The sequence below is a fragment of the Cyanistes caeruleus genome, unplaced genomic scaffold (genome assembly GCF_971803275.1).
Source record: "Cyanistes caeruleus unplaced genomic scaffold, bCyaCae1.hap1.1 HAP1_SCAFFOLD_65, whole genome shotgun sequence".
Taxonomy (NCBI): domain Eukaryota; kingdom Metazoa; phylum Chordata; class Aves; order Passeriformes; family Paridae; genus Cyanistes; species Cyanistes caeruleus.
Genome location: NW_028255884.1, coordinates 770,912 through 798,589, shown reverse-complemented (window position 1 = coordinate 798,589; position 27,678 = coordinate 770,912). Strand labels below are relative to the sequence as shown.

At 53.3% G+C, this 27,678-nt stretch overlaps 1 protein-coding gene and 2 long non-coding RNA genes across 3 annotated transcripts in view; 2 read left to right on the top strand and 1 right to left on the bottom strand.

The window, feature by feature from the left end:
* LOC147647078 (uncharacterized) overlaps window positions 1-27,678 on the top strand; it is an 813,449-nt gene that overhangs the window by 57,251 nt on the left and 728,520 nt on the right. The gene's annotated exons all lie outside the window — the stretch shown is intronic.
* On the bottom strand, window positions 10,704-13,249 carry LOC147647107 (uncharacterized). The gene is made up of 3 exons (XR_015281641.1): window positions 12,943-13,249; window positions 12,184-12,237; window positions 10,704-11,896 (listed from the first exon to the last, which is right to left on the bottom strand). It is a non-coding gene; the product is annotated as an uncharacterized LOC147647107 (long non-coding RNA).
* LOC147647105 (uncharacterized) overlaps window positions 24,834-27,678 on the top strand; it is a 94,581-nt gene continuing 91,736 nt past the window's right edge. Inside the window, exons 1-2 of the mRNA XM_086872384.1 lie at window positions 24,834-24,884; window positions 25,224-25,767. Coding sequence (XP_086728510.1) covers window positions 24,834-24,884; window positions 25,224-25,767 — 595 coding nt within the window. The remainder of the gene's footprint in view (window positions 24,885-25,223; window positions 25,768-27,678) is intronic.

The following is a 27,678-nucleotide window of genomic DNA, read 5'->3' as shown; positions in this document are numbered from 1 at the left end:
AGGTCCCCTTGCAGGATAGTGGTCAAAGATCAGAGCTCTGTGAATCAGTCCTGGGAGATGTTTGTCCCCCTGGCTCACGGTCTTGGCTACTTTTTCACCCTGGCAGGGAGATGTTGTCTGCCTCTATCCCCTTGTGTTCCCGCATTGTTCCCTACCTGCTCCAGCTGCTCAGCACACAGGAGGCACGCTGGGATCTGCCTGCCCTGGCATTCCTTGTGGAGGTGAGCCCCATGGCCAGAACTGCCTCCCTGCAGAGCTGCCTGCCACCTCTCTGCCCCCTCACAGCTGCAGCTGCCTGGGATGGTGCCCATGCCCTGTGTTGGTTCTGGGCTCCTGCCAGCTGGCTCCCCTGTCACTGCCCTGTGCCTTTCAGATCCTGGACTACCTGGACTTGAGCGAACGCAGTGCTAACAGAGTCCTGGAAATCTTCTCAAGGCACCTGAGTAGCGAGAGCAGGGACAAGCGTCACCTGGCACTCAGGGCCCTTTTCAAGTTGATTGATGATCCCTCGATGGTGAGAAGTGGGCAGTGGCTGAAGCAGTGCTGGGGAACGCAGTCACTTGGGCTCGGCTGGGCTTCGGGCACCGAGGCAGCTGCTCCCAGCTCTCCTGCCTCCTGCTTCAGCTTCCTGAGTGCTTTGGGACAGGCCTTTGGCCTCTTGGCCCTGTGGCAGCAGGGTGGGGTTTCACAGACTTGTCTTCCACACAGGCTGAAAAAATGCAGAGCCTGACTGAAAGTCTTGTGGAGCTCCTGTGGGATGCAGATGGAGAGATAGTTAGGAAGGTAATCATGGTGCTCAGCTTTATAGTTTTGGACAAGGACATGCTGATACCCAGCTACATGGCTCTGCAGCTGGCTGAGGCACTCCTGCCACTCTTTGACCATGTAAGGCTCTGTGCCCCCAGCCGAGGCCACTGGGTGCTGCCCAGACACTTGGTGCCCTGGGGATTTGCCCACCTGCGCCCTGCTGAGCCCCATGCAGACAGGGCTGAGGTGTTTTTTCCTTCCTTTCATATAGGATAATAGCCAGGTGCAGCTGGTGTCCATATTATTCTTCCGATCGCTGATGACTGTTCTAACGGAAAAGGAAAAAAAGGCCCTGAAGTCACACGTGCACCAGAGCCTGCTGCCTCTCTTCTTCCACTGCCATGACGAGAACCAGCAGGTGGCGGAGGTGAGGACTCCCGGGCTGCTGCTGTCACCCGGGCACGGGGCTCGGCCGCCTCCTGCCCTGGCACCTTGCCGGCTGCAGCCTCCTCCAGGCCTTGGCACACAAATGCGGGTCCTGTGTCCTGGCTTGTGGGGCCATCTGCGGGTCTCTGCTGCTCTCCAGGCTTCTTGGGCAACGCTGCTTTGTGCGGCTGAGTTCCTGAAGAGGAGAGATCTGGAAAGACCAGTGAAGAAGAAGAAGCTGTGGATGATCACCGAGTGCCTGGTAAGGACGGCTTGGAAGGCCCAGCCTCAGCCTGGAGAAGCCCCCTGTCTCCGGCGCTCGGTGTGTGGGGCTGGCAGCTGTGCCCCTGCCCAGTGCCGCAGCCGGCCACACGGCTTCTTCTCCAGGCTCCTGTGGCCCCGAGCCGGGTGCCAATGGAGCCCCACACTGGGGCTGCGGGCAGGGGCGGCACCGCGGCTCCCCGGGCAGCAGCCGGCCCTCTGCCCCCTCCAGAGCCCGGCGCCAGCGGCTGCTGGCCGGGCCTCAGGGCTGGGCGGGCACGGGAGGCCGGGGCTGGCCGCAGAGGCAGAGCCCGCACCAACCCTTCCCTCCTGCCTCTCTCTCCAGCTGGGACAGGATGAGAGGCGAGCGGCCGAGCAGCTGCGCCGGGCCCTGCCGTACCTGGACTGCCCACAGGAGCCCTTGCAAGAGGCGGCCATCAGGTTCATGGGTGAGCCACGAGCCCGGGCTCCCTCCCCGCCCCGCCGCAGCTCGGCCCCAGCCCCGGCTGCTGCCCCGGCAGCGGCACCCGGGCCCGGCGCCCTGGAGCCCCGGCTGCCCTCGGGGCTGCTGCTGCCGGCCTCTGGCAGCCGTGCCCTTGGGCTGAGTCAGGATGCGGCAAGGGCCCGGGCTGAGCCCTGCCGGGGCGGGAGGCCGTGTGGCCACAGGGCTGGCAGCGCCGCTGGCAGGGAGCTGTGCCGCTGGGGCCCTGACAGGCTCTGTGTTCCCAGGGATAGCCGGGCGGCTCCTGAGGGGGCAGAAGGAAGAGCTGCAGCTCATTTACAAATGTGAGTGAGGGCAGCGGGCTGTCAGTGGGGCTGGCGGGTGGAGCTGCAGGTCCTGGCCTGGCTGCGGAGGGCTCTGCTCCCCGTGTGGATGACGGGCGGCGTGAGAAGAGCACACCGAGATTTCAGGGGCACATGGGGCATTCGTGGCCAGCAGCTTCAGGCTGATCCCCTTGGTTCTGCTCCCTGCTGGCCATGGCAAGAGCCGACTGGGATGGCCCTGGCAGGGGGCTATCCGTGGGTCCTCACAGGTCTGGGATCTGACCGTGGCTCTGTTCGTCTCTCTTCCAGCCCTTGTGAACATGGTGGATGGCAGCAGCCCTGCCATTGTAAACCTGGCAATTCAAACACTGTACATCTTACAGGCAATAGAGAGGGCTCGATATTCCGTCTTTGATAACCTGCAAGATCAGCTCCGCAGGGCATGGAGGACAAAGCCTCGTCTGTCGGGCCTAGGCTGGCTGTGCTGCTGGAGCTCTGCAGAGAGCTGATCTGGCAGGCTCTGTCTGCTGGGCACCACCTGAGAGAGCAGCGATTTTCCTTTTCTCTAGCATTGTTCCTTTATTTTTTTTTCCTTATGTATATAAATATAGCATATTATATAGGCATATAGTTATAATAGGCAGTCTCACATGACCTTTTTTTTTGCTACCCATGGTGTACAGGGCATAGGGGAAGAGAGGTGTCATGAATAAAATCTCTCAAGAAATCCACCCCGGATAAAATACTGTGTTTAGTTATGTACAGTTAATGTTCTTACCCCATTTGTAAACCTTGTACCCCTTGTTTACTCCGATGGTTATTAGTAATGTTAATTACTTAGCAGTTTCTGAAGTGTTTTAAAGGTTCTTATGAGACATTCCTGTACCCTTTCCCCTTACTTCCCTGCTACCTTGTAACAGAGCTGCTCCCATGGGGGCTAAATCCAACTAACAAAAGCAACCCATTAGAAAGGTATGCCACAGAACGAGGCAATTCCCATGGTCGCTGTGCCACACTAGAACAAAGAAACTCCCAGGAAGCTGTGTAACCGAGTAATATGCAAACTAAGGCATGCAGGACACCAAAACAATGAGCTAACAGAGGAATAAAAGGACAAGGAAACGTATTCGAGCAAGCTATGATGCAAGATCATCTTCCTGCATCACCTAAACCTGCTTAGAAACCATCTTCCTGCATCACCATGACCTAAAGAGGACTGGAAAGGACTGACAGCCCTGGACAGCAAACCAGGACGACAGGTCCCTGGCTACTCTCAAGAGGATGGAAGCCTCAGCTCTGCAGTGTGTGCTGCAAAGCTGAATTGTGTCTCCTCCTTGGAGCTGACAGTGTGGGAATGGCTGTGATGGAAGCAATCCCTTGGGCCCCCCACACCCCAAGAGATGAATCTTAATAAAGGCATCAAACGGGAGTCTTGTCTCCTGGTCAATTTCTTTCAATTACCGTGTGCCGCACGGACCATTGTTGCAGTCTGTTTATTTTGTTCTGATTATTAAATGAATGGTTTGCTCCTGTTGTTATGCCCCTATGATTCTGTAATGGTTTTGCCCTCCTGTCAGTTTTTGTAAACCCCTCCCCTTTTTCCTGAACCTTCCTTGTGTATCACCTTTAGCCTGCCCCTGGTCCCTGTCATACAATGTAAACCCAACCCTTTGTTCCAGCAGGTTCCCTGCCTTTCATCCCCTACTCGAAGCCCCATTGGCTTTGTGACTGCCGCCCCTCCCAAATGTTACCCCTATTGGCCTGGACCCACCCGGAGCTCCTCCCGGAGCCCAGCGGACTCCAGCTCAGCGGGGGCCGGCAGCGGGGCACGGCTTAGGCTCAGCAAGGTGTGAGCAGCCGTGGTCCGGCCCAGCCTCAACCGGGGTCCCGCAGCCTCCCGTCCCCACCCGGTCACTGCTGGGGCCGGCCCGGCCCCGCCAGGCCGAGCCTGTGCGATTCAGCCCTTCTGGGACACAGGGCCAGAAAGACTTCAGCCCTGAAGCAGCAGGCTTTGAGTTCAAGCCTTGGGAAGCACTTGCCAAAGGCTTGATGGCAATTCATACGTTCATCAAGTCACCCCACTGAAAGTTATGTTTCTAGAATCTTCCTGTATCTCTCCCCCGATTGTTTGCAATTTGTCGCAGTATTTTGCATCTTTCTAACCCCAGTCTGTGTCTGGACCCATGCCCTCAGACTGCGCCCTCACACCTCCCCTAGATATTGTGGTGTCTGCCCCTAGGCCTGGTCTTTGCACTTTGCTCCTGTGCTGCGCAGGCTTTATGGGCCTCATCCCTACTTGATTTTCCTATTCCAGTTGGTTCTGGGGACTCCAGCGAACCCGCTCCTTTAATTTCCTCCTCGGTTGCCCGGGTGTCAGGGGACCCTGAAGCTTTAAGGATTGTTGTGGCCACTGTCAGCACGACTGCAAGGGCCGCAGTGCAGCGGGGCCCGGCCCGACCGGCAGCTGGGTACCTCCTCAAAGGTGGAAGCAAGAGAGAGATTTCCCGCGCTTGCCTGTCTGCAAAATGTCAATCTCACCGAGGTGGATCCAGCTTTTTAAATGCTTTAATAGGTAGTCAGTTCCCACAGCTAGCCAGCTCTTGGATTTTGCTTGGCACAGGGGCAGCTCTCGCTTAGCAGCTCCTCTCAGGAAAATCATTTCCATGGGGGGCTTCTTCCCTGCTCACCAAATAGCAATTCATGCAAAAGCAGCACAAACTGTTCTTCCTGTCCTCCTATCTTTGCCAGAGAGCGCCTTTCAAAGGGATAATAATTGGGAGTGAGGGGATTCACATTTTCCATTGCAAAGGAGCCTCCTGCCTCCCTTAGCAGGCCCCTGTCTTTCAAAGGAAGACACACACGGTCTCCTTTTGCACCTTCACTTGGCCCCAGCCACTCCTGATCATTTGAAGGAGCGGCTCAGAAGAAGGGGCTGCAATCCCCCAAGGCCTGGGCTGCTCCAGGTCGCTCCTGGTGCCTTGGGCTGTTGAAGAGGTGTGGAGTGGCCTTTGTGACAGAGGCACAGGGTGCCAGGGTGGCCTTTGTGACACAGGCACAGGGTGCCGGGGTGGCCTTTGTGACACAGGCACGGGGTGCCGGGGTGGCCTTTGTGACACAGGCACGGGGTGCTGGGGTGGCCTTTGTGACACAGGCACGGGGTGCTGGGGTGGCCTTTGTGACACAGGCACGGGGTGCCGGGGTGGCCTTTGTGACACAGGCACGGTGTGTCAGGGCCCGTGGTGACACGGGACCTTGCGGTGCCCAAAGTCCATTGTGACATGGCAGAGCCCCGCCCCAACTGGGGGGTATATAAAGGGCTTGTGGGGCCTGGGTCAGTCCCAGGACAGTGGCTGTGTCCAGGTACCTGTGTGCACCAGAGGACTGCAGGCACGGAGGAGGAGAAGGCGAAGCCCAAGTCCCAGCCCCACAGGCCCTGGCCTGGCTCACAGAGAGCCCAGGCCTTGAGGGAGCAGCAGGAGGAGGCTGAGAGGGCAAGCAGAGGGAGGAGAGGAGCCGTGGAGTCCTGTGCTGAGGAAGAGCCAGAGCTCTGCCGAGGAGAAATGAACAAGTTCCAGCAAGGGACTCCAGGGGAAGCCTGCACTGAGCCACAGCTGTCCCCAGGAGAAGCCCAGAGCTGCCAGGAGCTCTCTGAGTGGGATGAAGGCCTAGAGCAAGAGCTGGTCCAAGTATGGGGGAGCTACTGGAATTTCCGGGACTGGGATGAGGGCAGGGAGCAAGAGCCCTCCCCAGCTGTCTCCGAGTGGGGCGAGTGCAGGGAGCAGGAGCCGTGTCAGGCGGACAGCGATCACTGTCAGGAATTCCCAGATTGGGAAGAATCTCCTGAGCAGCGGCTGTCCCCAGGAGAAGGCACGAGCCGCCGGGCACTCTTGGACTGGGAAGCTTGCCGCAAGCAAGAGCTGTGCCAGGATGGCCAGGAGGTGACTGGAGGCAAAGCAAAGAGAAAATCCTTCAGGTCCAGCTGGGATGATGACAGTGATGGAGAGCTGGCTCAGGACAGCAGGGAATACTGCGACATCCTGTGCAGCCAGCTCAAGGCCTGGCAGCGGGAGGACGATGACTGGGATGAGGTGAGCGTCCTGGAGCTGCACGAGGAAGGAGAAGAGGCCAGGCAGCAGAGACTGGCAGATTTAGCCCGAGAGGGAATCCTGCTGCCTGTCCCTCGAGAAGCTTGGGTGGAGTGCCAGGAGCCCGAGCTGTGCCCGCAAGAGCAACTCTGTGCCGGGCCTGGCCCTCTGGCAGCCCAAGCCATGGTGGAAGATGTCTCTTCTCCTGGGCAGCCGCTTCCCCACAGGAAAGGCCGCTCGCTCTTGAGGCGGGCGCTGTGGGGGCTGCGGGGGCTGCGGGGGCTGCAGGGGCTGTTCCATTGCCCCTGCCTGGCGGCACAGCCACAGGATCAGTGCCCGCTGCCAGCAGCGCCGGGCTGCAGATGGCGGCTGCCCCGCGGCCTGCCCGGCGCCCCGAGGGAGCCGCACGGGCTGCCCCGGCCTGCGCTGGCCCTGCCGGCCGAGTCGGCCCTGGCCGCTCTGCGGCACCCCCGGGGCGGCTCCCCGAGGGCACACGGCAGCCCAAAGCGGCACCCGAAGGGGGACCCTCGCTGCCGGGGCTCAGCGCCGCATCCCGGCCCATCGTCCGGCCGGGAAGGCACCTGGAAAGTCATCGGCTCCCAGCGGCAGCCTGGCACCGCCAGCGGCACCCCTGCACCGGGTCCCCGAGGGCCACAGCCACACGGCTCTTGGCCCTTTGCAGGGACACTGGCTCCAGCTCCTCCCTGCTGGACTCCAAGGCCATTTCCTCTCCTCAGGAAAGGTCTCCATGCTGATCCTGGGGCACTTTGGCCATGAGGAATGGACACAGACAGGAGGTGTTGCTCCCAGGACACGACGGCGGCCTGCTGGACTGCAACACACACAGTTCTAACAAAAGAAAAGAAAGTTGTGTTTAGGAAGTAGTAATAGGAAAGAAAAAAACCCCAACCCCCCCACCCCAAACATAACACCCTCCAGAAACCAAAAAATCATAAAGAATAAGAATAGGAATATTAGGAAGAAGAGGTAGAAGCTGAAGTAGATGAAGACGTATTAGTACTTAAAACATGGAAAATTAAGAATATTAAGAATCTTGACCTCTCTACAGCCTTGCATGGTGCTCAGCATGATAGATCAGGGGAAAAAATATTATTGTGGTGTGGTAGCAGCCTCAGGGAGACAAAGAGTTACATTGTCCCACCCCAAACCCCTTGAGAAGGGCGGCCCAGGTGTTCTGATTGGGTTTGAGTCCCTGAGGGGCTCTCCCTTGCTGTGCTTCTACTGGTCCCTGACCCTGAACTCCACCCTCAAAGGTGGGGACCCTTGAGAGTTCTGTCCCTCAAAAACCCCTGCCGTGCCTCTGTTCGGGGCTCTCTGTTCTGGACCTGGGTTTGTTCCCATGCTGAATAAATGGTTTCGTGAACTGGGAGCCCGTCTCGGTTGGTGTTTGATGCTGGTCCCCAGAATCCTGCTGCTTCCCTGGACGAGATCCTGAGGTTGCTGACTGCAACATATGGTGAGAGATTGCGTGGCATCCAGCGAAGCATGAGAACAGCAGGACCTGGCTCCATGGACACCTCGTAAGTCACCGGCTGATGGCTTGAGAGCCGGCGAGACCCCGCCTAAGAAATGAGGACTCGAGAGTACCTGGCAGGAAGGCTGGGTTGGGAGTGCCTCGGGCATGGGGACGAAAAGGGCTTACGGAGGTGTGGGAGCCGAGACCAGACACTGGGACAAAAACCTTACATCATCCAACAAGACGTATTATGGACGATTATATTAATATTATGGATGATTTTGGATGGTATGGCTCTTCTGGTGGACTGTTTTTGTCTTCTGTGAAGTTCCTTTTTTTTTTGGTGTATACCTCCCTGTACCTTCCCCTTTCCCCTGTTCCTAAGGGCAGGACAAAGGGTGAAAAAAGCCAAGATGGCTTGGGGCTGCTGCCAACTCCCCATCACCCCGGTGTCTTTCTGCCATCCCATCCCCTGTTTTCCTGAAGGCAGGCAAGGGACGGAGAACATCCAGAGTGATGCGCGTCTGCTGCCGTCTGCCCCCTGTTCCGTGTCCTTCTTCACCCCCTGTCTTTCCATATTCCCCGTTCCCTGGCCGGGAAAGTCCATCCCGGCCTCCCCCCCATCTCAAGATGGCTCTGGCCATGCGGTCTGGGATCCCTTGTTTCCCGCCTTGCTCCTTCTTTTCCAGCCCCGAACCTTCCCTTCCCCCAGTAACTCCTGCTTCGCTCCCACCCCTTTGTTCGGTGCTCCACCCCTGGGGGCTCTGCCTTTTCCATCCTGGGCAACACCTCCTCCGGGGAGATCGAAACTGGAACTGAGCTCCCAGAGCCAGTGTTTCACCGAGATCATCTAAAGCAGCGATGCCCACATGGGAACCAGAGCCGAAACTGGAGATGGAAGAACTCTGCCCCTCGTGAGAGGAGATCTAAGAGCTGCACCCTTCCTCAAAGAGAATCCTAAACTGCAAGAGACTGAACTAAAAAACCATTATGTTTGCATTAAGTACCATCACCATTTAATTTGCCCGGCGTGGTCCGAGATTTAAATGTTTGTTTTCAATATTGTTTTTTCTGTTTGCTTAATGTGTTTTGTTATTGAGCTTTTGTTGTCCCACAAAGCAAAGCGGGTGCTCTGTGGAGGAGGTGAGATTTTAAGGTATATGTTTGGAAACATTTTAAGCTCCTAATTAAAATAAAAAAAAAAAAATTAAAAAAAAATAAAAAAGGAGCAGATGTGGCAGCGGCCTCAGGGGAGACAAAGAGTTACATTGTCCCACCCCAAACCCCTTGTGAAGGGCAGCCCAGGTGTTCTGATTGGGTTTGAGTCCCTGAGGGGCTCTCCCTTGCTGTGCTTCTACTGGTCCCTGACCCTGAACTCCACCCTCAAAGGTGGGGACCCTCGGGGGTTCTGTCCCTCAAAAACCCCTGCTGTGCCTCTGTTCGGGGCTCTCTGTTCTGGACCTGACTTTGTTCCCATGCTGAATAAATGGTTTCATGAACGGGAGCCCGTCTCGGTTGGTGTTTGATGCTGGTTCCCAGAATCCTGCTGCTTCTCTGGACGAGATCCTGGAGTTGCGGACTGCAACAGCAGGGTATTGGATGAAATACACAAATTGACACATTGGGGACGCAGGGTCTATGTGACCATTTCTTGAGGGAGAACATCTGCATAGGGGTTTATGATATAGCAAAGGCCATCACTCAGGGCTGTGTAACGTGTCAAAGGGTAAACCAACGAGTGATGACGAAACCCGTACCGGGGGGAGGGAACTAGCGGAGAGACCCTTCCAAAATGTGCAAATTGATTTCACAGAAATGCCTCTAGGACAGGGATACAAACACCTGCTAGTGATCGTAGATCACCTGACCCATTGGCCAGAGGCTTTTCCCACTTGGAATGAAAGAGCGAGAGTAGTAGTCAAAATACTTTTGGAACATATTGTCCCCAGGTATGGGTTAATCAATAACATAGACTCGGACCAAGGCCCCCATTTCACTGCCCGTGTCCTCCAGGAAACCACTGAAGCCCTGGGGATAAAGTGGAGGTTACACACCCCATGGCATCCCCAGAGCTCCGGTCGGGTAGAATGCATGAATAAGACCATAAAAACGACCTTAACCAAGCTGACTCTGGAGACTAAATTAGATTGGATAAAATGTCTCCCTTTGGCTTTATTACAGATAAGAACCCAACCTCGAGCAGATTTAGGGGTATCCCCCTATGAAATGTTATTTGGACTCCCCTTCCTAATTACTCCTTACAGCACTGCCCAGTATACTGAAGGGGAAGAAACCTCAAGGAGGTATTTGGAAACTGCTGTTAAAACTTTAGAAAACCTCAGGAAAAAAGGGTATCTCCCTCAAACTCCTCCCTTTGAGGTAGACACACACCATATCAACCCCGGGGATTGGGTATTGGTAAAATCTTGGGCTAACTCTCCTCTCACTCCAAAGTTTGAAGGATCCTACTAAGTTCAACTCACCACACATACGGCTGTGAGAACCCGGGAAAAAGGGTGGACACACGTGACTCGAGTTAAAGGACCAGTGGCACCACCAGATGGGGAAGTCAACTCCGAAAAAGATCCCTCTAACTGGACTGTTGTCCCCAACACCAAGGACTTGAAAATAACCTAAAGAAGGAAACCCAGAGACTAAAGTCCCCAACCAGGAACTGGAATTACAACAGTTGTTGTTAAGTGTTCTCTTGGCTGCAACATTTGTGGTTAAGTGTTTCTTTAAAGTTTGTGAACTAATGTTAAAGTGTTTTCCAGTTGTGCTTAACTTGTAACTATATTATTATTATTATTATTATTATTATTATTATTATTATTATTAGAAAAAGTAAAAGAACCCCTCCCCCCCCGAATAAGGCTCCAATTTCCCAGCCAAGACTATATTCCTCTCTGGGCAGCTTTTCCCAAGACCAAAACCGACAACAGTAAAAAGGAGAAGGACAAAAAAATAATAAAGCTGTAAGCCTTGGACTCAGACCCCCAAAAGAGTGTGAGGAAAACCCCAAGAGGCAAGACCAGGGGAGATCAAACATGGTTCCTGCTGGACTCTTGGGAGTCACGGACTGCAGGGAGCCTAAAAGGATCATCACAAGGCTCATGGTAGGTCTGGTGACAGCAATGCACCTCACCAATGCCATGGGGACAGACTCTTGCATGAAATGTTATTATCCCTTGTATGATGGGGAAAATCTAGGGTCCCTGGTAAGGGTCCACACAAACTTGAGTCCTTCTTGCTACAACAAATCACAATTAGAAGAATGCCAAGAAAACGGAAAAACATATTGGATTACCAGAAATACGGCCACTTTTAGAGAACGTCTTCTGGGAGACTGTCCCATGAGGGATACTTGGCTGTGCTTTGAAAAGAACGAACCAGTAAAAGGTGAACCTGATGTAGTAAAGGAGAAAAGAGTGGACATGAGCGTGGGAAATGAAGAATAGGAAAATTTGAGTGGGAAGAACTTGTTCATTGATTTAGTTGAAAACATCAGCAAGGAATTAAATATAACTGATTGTTGGGTATGTGGGAGTACTAAAATGTCTGATATTTGGCCCTGGGAGGGAATTAGCTTGAAACCTTGAGAAATTCTAAGCATAAAATGAACTGGGGAAGGCCAAAGCACACCAGGGTATAGGAGAAGGGAAAAATGGGAGTTAAAGGCTAAGGTAATTGGGGAAGACTGCATTCTACAAACTGGAAAAAGATATAGAACCCTGGTGGGGCGGATGGCATGCAAAAGATATAACGAAGAATCTAGGAACTAAATGGGTTCCCCCAGGAGCCCAACCTAAGATATTGATCCTTAGAGAAGAGGGAAAAAGGGTGCATTCATCACAAAGGATATAACCTTTATGAATGTGCAGAAAAAGGGATCAATCCCTTCTGGGGAATTAGAAGCCTATCAAAGCATTGGGAGCACCCCTATGAAGACAGGGAGGGTTTTTGGGAAGCCCCAGATGATTTTTTTTGGATCTGCAGGGATGCAGCTTATACACATCTACCAGGAGACTGGTCAGGTAGCTGCACGATTGGAGTGATAAAGCCAGCTTTCTTCCTGCTCCCAAAAGAGACTGGCTCAGAGCTTGGAGTACCAGCATATGACAACCTAAAGAGGCCCCTAAAAAGGAAGAAGAGGAGTGTAATAAGCACAGGAGGGACCCAGAATTGGAAAGGAACAGTCTGGACCCTGGAGGAAATAATAAGAACTTATGGGCCAGTGACCTGGGCCCAGGATGGGTCCTGGGGATATAGGACCCCAATATACATGTTAAACAGAATAATCAGGCTCCAAGCTGTAATTGAAATAACATGGAACAAAACAGCCCTGGCTCTTGATCATATAAGTGACCACCTCTCCCAGACCTGATGTACCTGGTGTACCAACTCCGACTGGCAGTAGATTACCTTCTCGCTGATGAGGGGGGAATCTGTGGGAAGTTCAACACCTCTGAATGCTGCCTAGAAATAGATGATAAAAGTGAAATAATCTGGAACATTTCTAAAGAGATCAGAAAAATCTCCTACGTAGGGAACCAAGAATGGATGCCAATCCTGAATACTGATTGGTGGGATAGTTTCTGGTCCTTTAAGGGCTGGTGGAAAAAGGTGGCATTCATTGGTATAGCGGGACTAGCAGGACTGTTGTTTCTTCCCTGCGTCATCCCATCTATGATCAGAATGATTACCTCAGTAATACAGTCTAGCAGCACGATCTACAACTCATTAGAAATAACCCAAGAGAAGGGAAAAACTAAGATCCTAATGTTAGAAAGTTCAGAGCTGAAAGAAGCAAAAAGGGTATATGACCAATACCAAAGACTAAAGAAGTTTCACTACCAGGAGCCTGAAACAACAAGTTGACGCAGGCTGATGCCTGGTCAAATTAAAAGAGGGGGGATATTGCTATAAATAAAAATCCCAATGTTCAAATTATATGTTCCTGTTTCAATCCCAGTTTAGGTCCCTGGATAAGGGGTTTTGGTGTTGTAAGTCCCAAAAGGGTTCACTGTTAACAAGTTCGTACTTGTTTTATCCTTGCATTTGTATCCCCATCCCTTATTCTCTTCCAACCCGTCAGGCAATTTAGCCGCTGCTGCCCAGGATGAACTTCCCCATTTCCCATAAAGACTTGCACATGGGTGCATATTAAAATCATATTACCACCTGGGAGCAAAGACAGCCCTGGACAACGAGCCACGCTCAGGGAACATCTGGAGGACCCCACTGTGGAGGCAGCGGGGACCTGGGGAGACTGGGTGCGCCAATCCCAGTCCAGCAAGCTGGTTGCCATGACCTGGGCAGGACTTGAGAGGGAAGACACCCCTAGACCTTCGAGCCTAAGACAGAGTCTCTGGGTGATCCTGGTGAGGATAGAGGCTCTGGTCCTGCTGACAGTGGATGATGACAGGCCTGTGTGATCCTCGACATCGACCACAGGGAGCAGCGGCGGCGTGCAGCCCGAGCCCCCACCTCTTGGCCCAGTTCTCTCTAATAAAGGCTTGTTAATGGGAGCAGAAGGTCTCCTGGCCCTTTAATTCACCGCACCTGCACTGCCGGGGTAGGAGGCACAGCTGAGAGGAGGAAGGGGTGGGGGGAAGCTGGTTTTAGGGGTATTAATTTACTTCTCACAATCCTTCTCTAGTTTTTGGAATTTTCTGCCAGAAATCTCTCTCCTCCCCCACTCATCCACAGGTATTTGGGGCAGTTTTCTCCTTTTTGGGAGAAATCCGAGCGATGCACTGAGGCACCTAATTAGAGGTGGGAGAAGTGAGGCTCCAGGGCTTCCCGCTGAGCCGGAGCCACCGAACACCCAGGGCAGGGAAAAGCGGGCCGGGAGCTGCGGAGAACTTTGTTTGTGTTGGGAGCTCAATGGCGGCTGGGGCCGGGCCCGTTCCAGGCCTGTTCCTCATCTCCGCCCTTCCCCTCACACAGCCCGGGGCGGGCCCTGAGAGCGTGGGGCGGGGCTGTGCCGTGTGCAGAGCCCGCCGCTGGCTGCCATTGGCTGCTGCTGCCGTCACTCGTGGTACTGGCGCGCGCTGATTGGGCAGAGCGGGGACAAGCCCGACCCCGCTGGCGCCCCCAGGGCGGCCGTGGGGCAGGAGAGCCGCCATTGCTGGAGCGTCTGTGCGGGCCCGGCAGCGGCGGCAGCGGCCGGAGCCCGGTGAGGCGGCGGCGGAGCTCGGAGGCGGCCCCAGCCATCGCAGGTGGGAGCCGCGCTCGGTTCTGCGGGGGCTCGGGGCTCGCTGCGGGCCCGGGAGGGGGCGGCGGGGGGCTGTGGCGGGTGACTTGTGCCGTGGCCGGCCCGTGTTGGCCCTGGCGTGAGGGCGCTGCGGGAGCGGCTGCCCGCGGTCTCCTTCCCGCTGGGGCCTCGGCAGGAGCCGGTGCCGGAGCAGCGCTGGCTCGTCCCGGTTCGTGTCGGTAGCCCGGAGGTGGCTGCGCTGTGCCCGGGGCTGGGCGGGAAAATTCCCGGCGCCAGAGGTTTGTGTGGCCAAAGGAGCCCGAGGAGCGGTGTGAGAGTGACTTTATTGCTGCCCAAAGGGAGAGGCCGTGGGGCATTTGCCGTGCGCTCTCTCCAGCTGCTGGAGGACGCGGCCTCGTTTTTGTCCTGATTTTCCCGGCCGCGTGTCCCTGTCCCTTTCCCCACTGGCGGAGGTGCTGGGAAGGTTCAGACTTCCCCATCTGCCTCCTGCATGTCCCGGTTAATATGTACCCACCACTTTTGTATAACATCCGATATTGATGGCTCTGTTAAGTCTTTGTTCTTCTGGAAGTTCAGGAATTTAGCGGGACTTTGTCAGAGCAGCGGTCCTTGCCAATTAGTAACATTTTCTGAAACTGATGCTTTCTCCCGTTGCTTCCTTATGTGCAAGTCCCTGGCCCTATCTGCAAGCAGATTCACTCATTGGCTCTGTTTTTTCTTCCTGGATGTTCTTTGATTTTGGGATTGCTCTCAGTGCCCTCATTCTCTGTCCTTTTGTAGCCGTTTGTGGCTCAGGAGGCCTGGCTGCCCCCTGCATCCCCTTGCTCAGCTGCTGAATGAGCTGAACTCAGCAAGGTGTGTGCATGGTGAAAAGATGAGAGTTGCTGTAGCACATGAGAGGAGAAACTGCATTTGTTTAACCCATGGTCTGCCAGGGAACCACAGAAATGTTGCCCATGCCCATCCTTTCCATGTTTGGACCAGTACATGAGCTCTTTTCTTATATCCTTTGTTATCTGTTTCTCCACTTTTCCTCTGTGATCTATTTGCCAACAGCAGTTTGAGTAATTTAATTTTCCACAAACTCTGCCTCCTTTTCCTGCTAAAAGATAATGTAACTCCATCCCATGGTGAAATGCTGTGTTCCTCATCTGGGTGGATTGGTTGGGAAGTCAGGAACTGGAGCTGTCTGGTTGGGGATTATTTTGAGGACATCCTGTAATCTAATTATACCATGGAAATGATAAATTAGTTCTCTGGCTCCTGATATGAATTTGTTAGGGTTCCCAGGGCCTGGTCCATGGTGTTGCAGGATTTGTTCTGGTGGCCGTTCATCTTTTCCCCATTTTTGGGTGCTCCCTCCAGCCAGGTCTGCATCGATTTTTGGCTTTTCTCTAATTAAATCAGCACATACTTGGATTCCCAACTGATTTCCCTTAACTTGGAGCAAAAAAACCCCCAGTGCTCTAATTCACCTTATATAACATAGAAAGTGAGAGCACAAGTTGAGGTGGGGAGTGGGATGATTCTCCCCCATTTTTTATAGTGAAATTTTCACAACATTGTCCATTTGCAGTTTTCCTTTTCAGCTTAACCAATTTCTGCTGCAGCATCAGATATCCTCACTATGGGCTCTGCCTTCAGCTGTGCAAATTCCATCTGTGCCCCCAGGCAGAGCTTGGGGTGAGGGGCAGAGGAATTCAGGCCAATTCCTCCCCCAGGCAGGAACACCCTGGTACATTGTCCAGGCTTTGCCCCAGAGGTGTTAATTTGCATTTCTAAAGCTCCTCTGCTGGCTGCCTGGAATGAAGCTTCTCTTCCAGGGCAGCCATGGGGTGACTCACATGGAGCCCCAACCCCACCCCCCAACCCCCCAATTTACTTTTTTTTCTTTTTTAAGACAATTTTCTATTAACTGTTTCCATTTTAAAGGGCCACATTTCAAGGTCTTCTGGTTTTCAAAATGCAGCTTAAAGGTGAACGTGGAAAAACCCATACCATAGTTTTGTCATCACTAAGAGCCACGCACAAACATAAAAACAAAAATTAGAAAGCAATAGTTTTTTTTTTCTTCTCCTCTGACTAAAAACTGATTCTCACACCCCTGGCCCAAACAGAACTGACAATATAAAAGTAGAATTATTGCAAAAAATTCTTCTAATGGTGTAATCCTTTCACTGAAACTGTGAAAAGCAAAAACTCTCCAGCAATGTCTTTAGAAAAATAAGGCATTACTTGATTCTGAAGAGAATCATTTCAACCACACATAGACTGCATGTGCAGAGAAAATCATTCCATGACATGGGAGTTTTACTAGATATTTCCTAAACTTTATACAGTCTGAACCCATAGAAATCCATTGGTTTAGTGTTCATTGTTTCCAAGTTGTGGAGCCCTTAGTGTTTGGTTTCCTGTTGCACCCGGATTTCTGTGCCTCTGATGTGAATTAGGTCTGCACTCCTGGATTTCCTGCTCAGCCTTTTCCAGACCAGGTGTCTCCAGCTGTGCCAGGGCAGTGTCTGGGGTAGATGTTGGTTGATGTTTGCTGTGGGGCCTTGATGTTTTGTTGATGGTCGTTGTCTTTGTGGGAATCTTTTGGGCTCTTCCCAGTCTGTTGAGATGTTAAGCTCATCTCTGCTGAGTGGTGGAACATCCCTTTAAAAAATCCTTGAAAATTCCTTTCCCCAAGGCAAATGCAAACCAAGCCTGACTGGAGAAATCAAATAAAAAATAATTTTACACTTGGTATATTTTCCAATACTCTAATCCCAGCCAGCCCAGAGTGTGAGTGTAATTGAGAGCCAGAGTGGAATTCTCCCGGTGCCTTCCCCAGCAGCTGTGGCGAGGGCAGGCACAGAAAGCCCTGAAGCTCCAGCAGTGCCAGCCAGGATTGTCCCGCAGGGGCTGGAGATGCCAAAGGAGGGTGCCCAGGCCGAGGATTTCAGCAGAGGATCTGTGGGCAGCCCCAGGGGCTTCCCCCGCTGGGGAGCCCTGGCTGCTGCTGCCTTGCCTTCAGTGCAGGCTCAGGGGCGGCTCCCATCCTCCTGCTGCAGCCGGGAAATCCAAATCTGCGGGGCTGCAGAGCCCTTGAGCCGAGGCTGAGGGGTCCCCCCGTGTTCAGCTGTGCTGGGGCTGTTTCTGTGCTCAGGGACACTTGGAATGGGCCGTGCCACTTGGCCACCAGAGCTGCTTCTTTCCACTGCTTCGGCAGGACCCGATGTCCTGCTTGGGTGTGTCGCAGTAGAGATGGACAATGACACCTGTTTCTTCTTCCATCACAGCCAAAGCTTTATTGCACACAGCTTATATTTACATGGTTATCAGAAGGCTCCGTGCTTAATTCCAGTTGGTTGGGAACTCAGTTCACTGGTTGGTAATGGTGAGTGTACACATCAGTCCAAACTTTTCTCTCTAACAATGTTTTCATACTTCTTCTACTGATTCCCATGGGACAGATCCCTTGTTACTACAGGTGCACTTGTTTTTCTCCCCAAGAATAGTTTGTTATGTTAACAAACTTTCCATTCTCAAGATGTTTTTGCCTGGGAACTTATCAGGCCAGCTGCTACCTACACTAAGCCCACGTAACAAGTCCTAAACCACAATTTTACAAGTCCTTTCTTTTGTAAGGTTTTACCTTTATGTGACAGGGTGTTGTGGACAGCAAAGTCCAAAGGTGGGTGTGTCTCAAATCTCTCCCAGCCCGGGTCTGGATCTCTCTCAATTCAATGCAGGCATGGGTTTCTCCCCAGCCCCCTCTCCAGGCTGTTCAAACAGGAGGCTGGGTTAAACCCTTCCCCTGTCCTCAATTCTAAATCCTCCTGTGCCACTGAACAAGTTTCATACTGCAGTCACCGAGCTCTGCTCATCCATTTAGGGGCTCTGTTGGGGTGCGTGGGAGAAGGTGAGGAGGGGTCCCCGGGGGTCGTGTCCCCCCCCGGGAGCGCCTGTGACTCCCCCATGTCCCCCCCATGCCGGGCTCACCCCCTTTTGTCTCTGCCAGAGCTCCTGACCCAGCTCCTGCTGTGCCCTGGGAGGGGCTTTGGGGAGCCCCCCTGGGACCCCCTTGGATCCCCATTCCTGGGCCCTGGGACCCCCCCGCATCTCCTTCCCCAGCTCCGGGACCCCCTGCACCCCCTTCTCCTGCACCAACAGCGCCCTGCACCCCCTTTCCCGGGGATCCTCCCCTGGCAGCCCCTGGATCCCCCGGTTCCGTCAGCCCGGGGACCTCCGGAGCCCCATTCCCGGCCATCCCGGGGCACCGCACCCCCAGGCCTCCCTTTCCAGGGAAAGCCGAGCTGGGCACGGGGCTCTCCAGCCGCTCTGGCATTTCTGATCACCCCAAGGAGAGGGAGAGAGCAGCAGAGAGAGAGAGAAGGAGATCGGGAATCGGGGCTCGGGCTCCCAGCGCCCGCTCCTGCTCCGCCGGGGCTGGGGAGCCGCAGCCGCAGGAAAAATGGGATCCGCGGATGCCGGGGCTTCCCCCGCTTTGGGCCGAAGCCGGCGGGTTCCAGGCAGAGTTTGGGCGCAGGGCCCGGGAGTTCAGCCCAGTTTGTCCCGGGGGTCCCGCAGTGCGCGGCCGAGGAGGGTCCCGGGGGATCCCGGGAGGGGATCCAGGGGAATTCCCTGGAATTGCCGCGTCCCCTCCCCCCGCGCTCCCTCGGGCACTTTCGCTTCCGCCTTGGCCGCCCTGCGCCGCCGGGATCTGCCCGGCGACCGGTGACGTCACTGCAGCCTCGGGCTGCCACTGGCGGGCAGCAAAGAGCGGCGCCAATGGCGGGGCCAGCGGGGAGCTGCAGATGCTGCAGCAGCGGCACAGCCAGAGCGGGGCTGAGCAGGGGGAGCCGGGGCTGGGGGATCTGTGGGGCTGCGATGGCAACTGTGGCACCGCCATGGGGATCCCTGAGATCCAGGCTGAGGGATTAATGAATTCCCTGGCTCACAGCTGCAGGGAATGTCTCCGGAAATATGTCAGATATGGGCGGGAGGTGCTGGAGTGTAAAGGTGGGGAGGGCAGAATTCCCATGGGAATATGGGAATCCGAATGTGGGATTTGGGAGGGCAAAATTTGGGAATGTGGCCATTCCCACGGAAATTCCATGGATGGATCTCAGACATCGCACTCCCACGGGATCTCCGTGAATGGATCCCGCTGCTGTCCCATTCCCATGGGAATTCTGTGGATGGATCTCACTGCCATTCCATTCCCATGGAATTCCATGGGCAGATCTTCCCATCCCGCAGCCATGGGAGCTCCAATCCGGTTCCCCTCCAAGCGCATCCTGGGGGTCGCCCTGTTCTTTGCCCTTCCCACCCCCCACAAGACTCCTGGGGGTCCCCCGATGACCCACCCAGCCCCCCCAAACTCTTCCTGGTCCCTCTTCTTTCCCCCATAATGGGAATTCCTGGAAGTCCCCCCGTGTCCCCTCCCCCAGGACTTTGTGGGTCCCACCCGACCTGTCCGTGCACCCCCAGATTTCTTCCACAGCCCCCCTGTGATGGTGGAGGGTGGGGGCCGAGTGCTGGTGCCCCCCTGCCTGCAGCAGATCCAGCGGTGAGGGCAGTTTGGGGGGTCCCTCAGCATTTGGGGTCCCTGGGATTTGGGGTGACCCCCCGGGCCCCCCAGGATCTCCCTGAACACGCTGACGCTGCCCGTGGGCAGTGAGAAGGTTCAAACCCAGCACGGGGTCCCCAGCACTGCCACCCGCATTGCCCAGGTACCCCCAAACCTGCCGAGAACCCCCAAAGCCCCCGGGACACCCCAACCTCCCCTGATCCCAAACACAGCCCTGGATGCTCCAAAAACTCCCCAAAACCACAAAACTCCATACAGACATTGAGAAGGTTCATACCTGGCATGGGGTCCCCATGTCCATCACCAGCAGGTTCCCCAAAACAGCCTTGAGATCCCAAATTCCACTCCTGGGATCGCCCAAATTCCCTCATCAGGACCCCTGTAAACCCCCTTGGGATCTCCCAAGAAACCACCATGGCCCCAAAAACACCCAGAACTTCTGAAAATCCCCAGGAACCCCTCACCAAGGTTTATACCCAGCATGGGGACCCCATCACCTTCATTGGCATCACCCAGGTACCCCAAACCCCTCCCGGGACCCCCAACCCCTCCCGGGCTCCACTGCCGGAACCAACGGGAGCGGTGTTGTCCTTTTAAGAGGAGTTACAGTGGGACCCGACAACACCGGGGGCCCTTAAAGCGGCCATGGTAGAGAGAACCCCCAAAATCCACCCTGGGGGACAAAACATCCCCTACAGGGGCTTGGGGTGGGGACACCCCTAAAAATGTCACTTAAAGCCGTCATGATCCCCCCTCAAAAGGGGCTTGTGGGGCTGCGGCCGCACAAACACCCTAAAATGGGGAGGAAAAAACACCCCTGTAGTGGTGGGATCCCCCCCAAAAAACCTGAAAAAGAGAAAAACTCCTCTTGAGAGGGGCCTGAAGACCCTGAAAGGCCCTGGAAGAGGGACAAGATCCCCTCCTGGGCTGAGCCCCCCTCAGCCGGGGCTGCGGGGGGAACTGGGGGGCTGGGACGGGGCTTGGGGCTCCTGGGGTGAACTGGGGGACCCTCAGTGCTCCCACCTCCCCCTGTTCCCCTGTCCCGCCCCGTTCCCATTGTTCCCCCAAAGCTCCGCTGCCCCCAGCTCGGTTTGGGGGGGACCCAGCCCTTTCCCATCGTGTCCCGGCCCGGCCCCGCTCACCCGAGGGCTCCGAACCACGCACAGGGACAGAGGAGGGACAGAGGAGGAGGAAGAGGAGGGACAGAGGAGGAGGAAGAGGAGGAGCAGGAGGAGGAAGAGCTGGAGCAGGCAGAGGAGGCTCCACCTGCGCTCCCCGCTCTCTGCATCTGCAGCTCCTTCGGGACCATCGCCCCCCATCCCGCAGGTGCCCGGGGAGGGGGAGCTCGCCCCAAATACCCCGGGGCTCCCTGGCTTTGGGGTTTTTGGGGGGGATGTTTGGGGATGGCAGGGCTCCAGAGCCGAGCCGCAGATGCCCCTCGGGGGCACCCCGGGGGTCCCCGGGAGGTGTTTTTGGGGGGTCCCGGTGGCGGTGGCGGCAGAGCCCCGGCAAAGGGGCCGGGGGGATGCGGGTCCGGCATGGCCGGGAAAGGGGTTCGGGGCTCCCGGTGCCGGCAGTGGCTGCTCCCAGCATGAGCCCAGTTGTTCCCGCCTTGTGGCTCCAGTTTCCTGTGAGCCCCACGATAAGCCAAATCACTCCCAGTCATTCCCTATTAGAGTACAATTTGTCTCCATTTTATCCCATTTTTCCACATTTTTATCCATTTTTCCCCCATCTTTTCCTTATTTTTGCTTTATTTTTTCTAATTTTTATCCAATTTTCATACAATTTTTCCTTATTTTTATCCTATTTTTTATTTTTCCCCAATTTTTCCCCATTTTTTCCCTATTTTTTCCCCCTCAATTTTCCCCTTTTTTATCTCATTTGTCCTCATTTTTTCCCAGTTTTTCTGATTTTTTTCTATTTTTCCTCCATTTTTCCTCGAATTGTTCCCCATGTTTTCCTATTTTCCCCCAATTTTTTTCCATTTTTAATCTATTTTTTTCCCCATTTCCCCATTTTACCTTAATTTTGCTCCATTTCCCCCAGTTTTTTCCCCATGCTCTCTCCTGTTTTCCCCATTTTCTTCCATTTTCCCCCATTTCTGCCTCATCTTTACCATTTTTATTCCCATTTTTATCCCAGTTTTCCCGATTTTTCCCCCATTTTTATCCTGCTTTTATCTCATTTTCCCACAGTTTTATCCCCATTTTCTTCTATTTCTTTCTCCCATTTTTCCCAATTTTTTCTCCATTTCCATCCCATTTTTCCCTATTTTTATCCCATTTTGCTCTCGATTTTCCCCCATTTTTGCTCCATTTTTCCTGTCATTTTTCTCAGTTTTCCCTCATATTTTTGTAGTTTCCCCCGACTGTTCCACGTTCTTCCTCCATTTCTATCCTATTTTTCTCCATTTCCCCCTATCTTCCCCATTTAATTATACCAAAAATTAATATTTTGGAGGGGGAAAAATTGAAATTTTGGGGACGGGGGGTGGGGGGGAGAATAGAAATTATGGCAGGAAAAAAGGGTGTTTTGGAGGAAAAACTCCATGAATTTGAATCACAGCTTTCCCATGATTTTTCCATAATTTCTAGCCGGAAGGAGGTGTGGGATTCATCTGAACACTGTGGAAGCTGGAAGAGGACCAGGCCATCAACCTTCCCAAAAATCTGGACCAGCTCATCCGCAATTCTAGCTTTCCCCGCTTCCTGCATTCCCTGGTCTGGAAATTCTTCTACCACCTCCCAAGCAGGCAATTCCCAAAATTCCATGGAAAAATGGAATAGGTGGATTTCATCCTGGTTTTTTCCTGATTTTTCCCATTTTTTCCTAGTTTTTTCCCCCATTTTTTCCTGCTTTTTCCTGTTTTTTTCCAGATTATTTTCCTCTTTCTTTTCCTCACATTGTCCATGATTTTCCTCATTTTTTCCTGGTATTTTCCCAATTTTTTTTCCTCTTTTTTTCCCATTTTTTCCTGATTTTTTTCCTGTTTTCTTTCATTTTTCTGCATTTTTCCCAGTTTTTCCAGTTTTTCCTGGTTTCCCCTATTTTTTCTTGATTCTTCCCTCCTTTTTTCTCCAGTTTTTTCCAGTTTTTCCCAGTTTCTTCTCTATTTTTCCTGATTTCCCCCTAATTTTTCCTAGTTTTCCCTGATTTTTCCCAATTTTTTCCCTGATTTTCCCCCATTTTTTTTCATTAATTTTTTTCTGATTTTTTCCAGATTTTTTTTTTCTTTTTCCTGATTTTCCCCTGATTTTTCTTTTTTTTATGGTTTTTTTTTTACGTTTTTTTCCCAGTCATTTTTCTGATTTTTTTGCAATGTTTTCTCAAATATTTCAGTTTTTATCTTGACTTTTCCAATATTTTCCCCAATTTTTTCCTGGTTTTTCACTGAGTCCTTTCTTTTCCTGATATGTTCCCTCATTTTTCACAATTTTTCCCAATTTTTTTCATGCCTTTCCCATTTTCTCCTGATTTTTGCCTCTTCTTTTCCAAAATTTTATCTAGCTTTATCTCAATTTCTTCTCAAATTTCCCTTAATTTTCCTTGATTATTCCTGGGGTTTTTCCCAATTTTTTCCCATTTTTTCCAGATTTTATTCCTTATTCTTTTCTGGTTGTTCTTCGATTTTTCTGAGTTCTTTCCCAGTTTTTTTCCTGATTTTCCAAATTTCTTTTCAATTCTTCCTGGTTTTTCATTATTTTTCCTTATTTTCCTTTCTTTATTCCCCATTTTTTCTGATTTTTTCCCAGATTGTCCCCATTTTCTCCTTGTGTGTCCTCTTTTTTTTTTTTTTCCCCAAAGTTTTTCCTGTTTTTCCCAAATTTTTTGTCAAATTTTCCCTTTTTTCCTTTTTTATTTTTTATTTTTTTTATTATTTTTTTTTTTATTTTTTATTTCACCCTGATTTTTTTCTGGTTTTTCCCTGATTTTCCCTTCTATTTTCCTTGAATTTATCCTGGGGTTTTTTTTGCATTTTTTCCCCAATTTTCCAGTTTCCTTCACACTCCCAGCATGATCCCAGTCACTCCCAGTCTGATCCCAGTCACTCCCAGTCTAATCCCAGTCACTCCCAGTATGAGGCCAGTGGCCCCCAGTTGCTCCCTGGCAGTGCCAGTGTGACCCCAGTAGCCTCCAGTGTGATCCCTGGGACTCCCTGTCTCTCCCAGTATATCCCAGTCAGCCCCAGCACGCTCCCAGTCATTCCCAGCTCCTCCCAGTTGCTCTCAGCATGATCCCAGTTGTTCCCAGCCACTCCCAGTCAATCCCAGTATGATTCCAGTCACCCTCAGTGGGATCCCAGTCTCAGCCAGCAGGGACCCAGCTGCTCCCACTGTGATCCCAGTATGATCCCAGTTGAGTGTGATCCCAGAATAGTTGCAATTCTTCCCAGTTCCTACCAGTATGATCCCAGTTGTCCCTGGAATAGTCCCAGTCCATCTCAGCACGGTCCCACTCACTCCCAATTTCTCCCAGTGTGGTTCCAGCTGTTCCCAGTATGGTCACAGACACTCCCAGTATATCCCAGTTGCCCTCAGCATGCTTGTGCTCATTCCCAATCATTCCCAGTTGCCCCAGTAAGGTTCCAGTTACCCCAGTCCAAACCAGTCCCTGCCAGTGCTGCCACTCCTGGGATCCCCCAGCCCTCTCTGTGTTCCCCCCTCCCACATCTCCCCAGAGGAGCCCCAAGGGCTGGCAGTCCCCAGCCAGGGTCCCCAGCCAGCCCCAGGTTGGATCTGCAGCCCCCAATTTTCCCAGTTTCCCTCTCCTTTTCCCCGGGCCGGGTTCCCCCCGTCCCCAGCGGGTGGGAGCAGCGGAGAGCCCCTGAACACCGAAGGGGACAGACCAGAGATGGGGAACTCTTGGGAGGCATTTTCAGGGCTGAATCTTGATGTTTTGGAGGTTTTTATGGATGGCTGGTGACTTCTAGAGATGGACTTGGGCAGGAGGAACACCCTAACCCAATGTGCTCGTGAATTGTATTTTTCCCCAAACCAGGATTTCCCGTTCCCAAACTTTGGCTGGATGGAGAAGCAGGCTGTGAGGAAGAGGAAGATGCCCCAGGACACCCAGGCAGGTGAGGAGGAAGTCAGTGTCCCTTTCCCCCTCTCTCCTGCTCCATCTCCCAGCCCAGCATGGCCCCCGGCTGCAGGACAACCCCGCTGCCGACGCCGTCCTGCCGGGGACGCACTGGGGGGATCTCCTTCCCCTTCCCTCTGGCACGGAGGCAAATCCCATCCTCTCCTTGTCCTTCCTCCTCCAGACAAGGAGCTGAGGATGGAGACCAGGGAGGACATATCCCCGCAGCAGAACCTCGTGGAAGAGGCCGTTTTGAGCAGCTCCACAGTGCAGGAATCCAACAGGGAGGAAAAGCCCCAGAGATCCCGCAGGAGGAGGGGCTCCAAACCCAGCCCAGGGTGCTCTGAGGAGGAAAGACCCACCCTGTGCTGGGAAGGCGGCCGGAGATCCAGCCAAGGCTCTGAGCTGGTGGTCCATGAGCAGCTTCAGGATGGGGAGAAGCGCTACAAGTGCTTGGAGTGTGGGAAGAGCTTCAGCCAGAGCAACAAACTGATCTGCCACCAGATGATCCACACTGGGGAATGGGCCTACGAGTGTGGGGAATGTGGGAAGGGCTTCAGCTGCAGCTCCGAACTCATCATCCACCAGCGCATCCACACTGGGGAGAGGCCCTACGAGTGTTCTGAGTGTGGGAAGAGGTTTCAGAGCAGCTCCACTCTCCTCAGGCACCAGCGGATTCACACGGATGAGAGGCCCTTCTGCTGCCCTGACTGTGGGGAGGGCTTCAAGCAAAACTCCCACCTCATCAACCACCGGCGCATCCACACTGGGGAGAGGCCCTATGAGTGTGGGGAATGTGGGAAGAGCTTCAGCCAGAGCTCCAGCCTGATCTGCCACCAGAAGATCCACACCAGGGAACAGCTCTATGAGTGTGGGGAGTGTGGGATGACCTTCAGCCGGAGGTCCCAGCTGACCATCCACCAGATGATCCACACTGGGGAGCGGCCCTATGAGTGTCTCCAGTGTGGGAAGAGGTTTCAGAGCAGCTCCCATCTTCTCCTGCACCAGCGGATTCACACGGATGAGAGGCCCTTCCGCTGCCCTGAGTGCAGGAAGGGCTTCAAGCGAAACTCCCACCTCATCAGGCACCGGCGCATCCACACTGGGGAGAGGCCCTACGAGTGTCCCCAGTGTGGGAAGAGCTTCACCCAGAGCTATCACTTGACCCAGCACCAACAGAGGCACCGGTAAGAGAAGCCCTGTGAGTGCCCCAAGTGCAGGAAGAGATTTGTGCACTGCTCCAGCTCCATCCCCCATCAGAGGACCCACGTTGGGCAGAGCTCTGATGACCCACGTTCCCAGTGATCTGTGTTGGGAACACACTGGGCTGGTGGTCATTCTGGTTTGGTTCTATCTTTTGATTCATCTTCATCTCTTTAAAACAGACAAAATTGGAATAAAAGTCTACAAATTCATCAAAGGCATCTACAACCTCACATTTACTAATGCTTCAAGGGAATCTGGGAGATACTTGGGAGTATTCAGGGGTTGTGGGGTTATTTGGTGGAGTTGTCTCCGTTTCTTGGCACTCAAGGAGACGAGAGGGTTCGATCTGTCACCTCAAAACCGCTCAGTCCCACTGAAATCTACTCAATCCCACCCCAAATGACTGGATTCCGCAGCCCCTCAGGGTGTGTTGCCTTAAATTTTAGCTTTCATATCTTTCATGTTCTGCACTGCCTAGGTTTGTAGTTTTGAACTTCACATTAGGTGTCACTGAGCTCTCTTCACAGAGTAGGTAGTGTAGGTTTTCCAAGCAAGGCAAACACCCCAATTCAGGAGCCAGCACCATGGCCTCCCCCCATGGCCACCCTGGCCAATCTACCCACAAGACATCAATGTGATGGATGGCAAAGCAATGGCGTTTATTGCAGGAGAATTTGACCTTTTATAACCTAGGGTCATTGTGTTACTCCCATCTGCTTACGTTACACTTGAGTGCTATTTGCTAATTACAGAAGGTTTTACTATCCTAACAGAGAGGGGTTTTTGCTAACTTTCCGTTACATCCCGAAATCTTCAGATCGCCAGGCCTTAAACTACAACAGGTAGACAAAACAATTCCTTTTCTAGCTTGATACCAAGGACAGTCGTTGCAAGTTCCAAGCCCAAAAGCATAAACAAGGGTGGACTGAAGAGAGAAAACAAGAAGGATGGGACTTCATCATCTGAAGCTGTAACTGGACAATGAACCCAAATATGCAGATGGACGTAAACTTCTAAAAATGTGAGACCGTGTGATCAGTTGTTCATTTTTGTGACCATTTTTGGTCCATCCTGGGTGTAGCCCTGGCTACAAGTACAGGTTATGGTACTGCCCAAGGTGTATCCTTTAAGGCCTTTTAATAAACTTTATTCTTAACTCTGTGCAGCCTCTGTTCTAGGTCAGCCTTCTGAAGGCATCAGGTGGAATGGGGTTGGAAGGGGATTGGGTGAAGTGGGATGCAGATCAGGAGGGGTGAGATGGGCATTGGGTGGGGCAGGATAGGTGGGATGGAGTTTGGGAGGTGTGAAATGGGGGAAATCGAGCTTGGGAAGGGGGTCTTGATGTCCAGCAGGGATGGGATGGATTGGGGTTGGGATTGGGGAGGTGGGGTGGGGTCTGCAATGAGACAGCCAAAGTTTGGGGATGATGAATGGAGGGGAAACCCATTAGTGAGTTTTGGATATTTGGATGTTCCCAAAGAGATTTTAAGGTATCTCACATTTCTGAGGCGCTTTTGGGGCACTCCCCAGCTCTTGGGGTGTTCCTGAGAGCAGCTCCATGGAGCCCCATTGCCAGGGATGGTTGCCATGGGCACGAGCTCAGAGCTGTAGCCAGAGTGCGTTGCCTCAGCGCTGGAGAGCAGAGAAATGATGAATGGCCCCAGACATCTCCAGGGTGTGTTTGGGGGCAGAGCAAGTTCTGCCTGTGTGGGGCAGTCACTGCCCCAGCCCAGCCACTGCAGCCTCTGCTCCAGCCCCAAAGTGGCTGCCAAGCCCCTGGCACCCCAAAAACCCCAGCTGGGAGAGGGAGCAGAGCAGGTGAGGCTGTGACACGGGT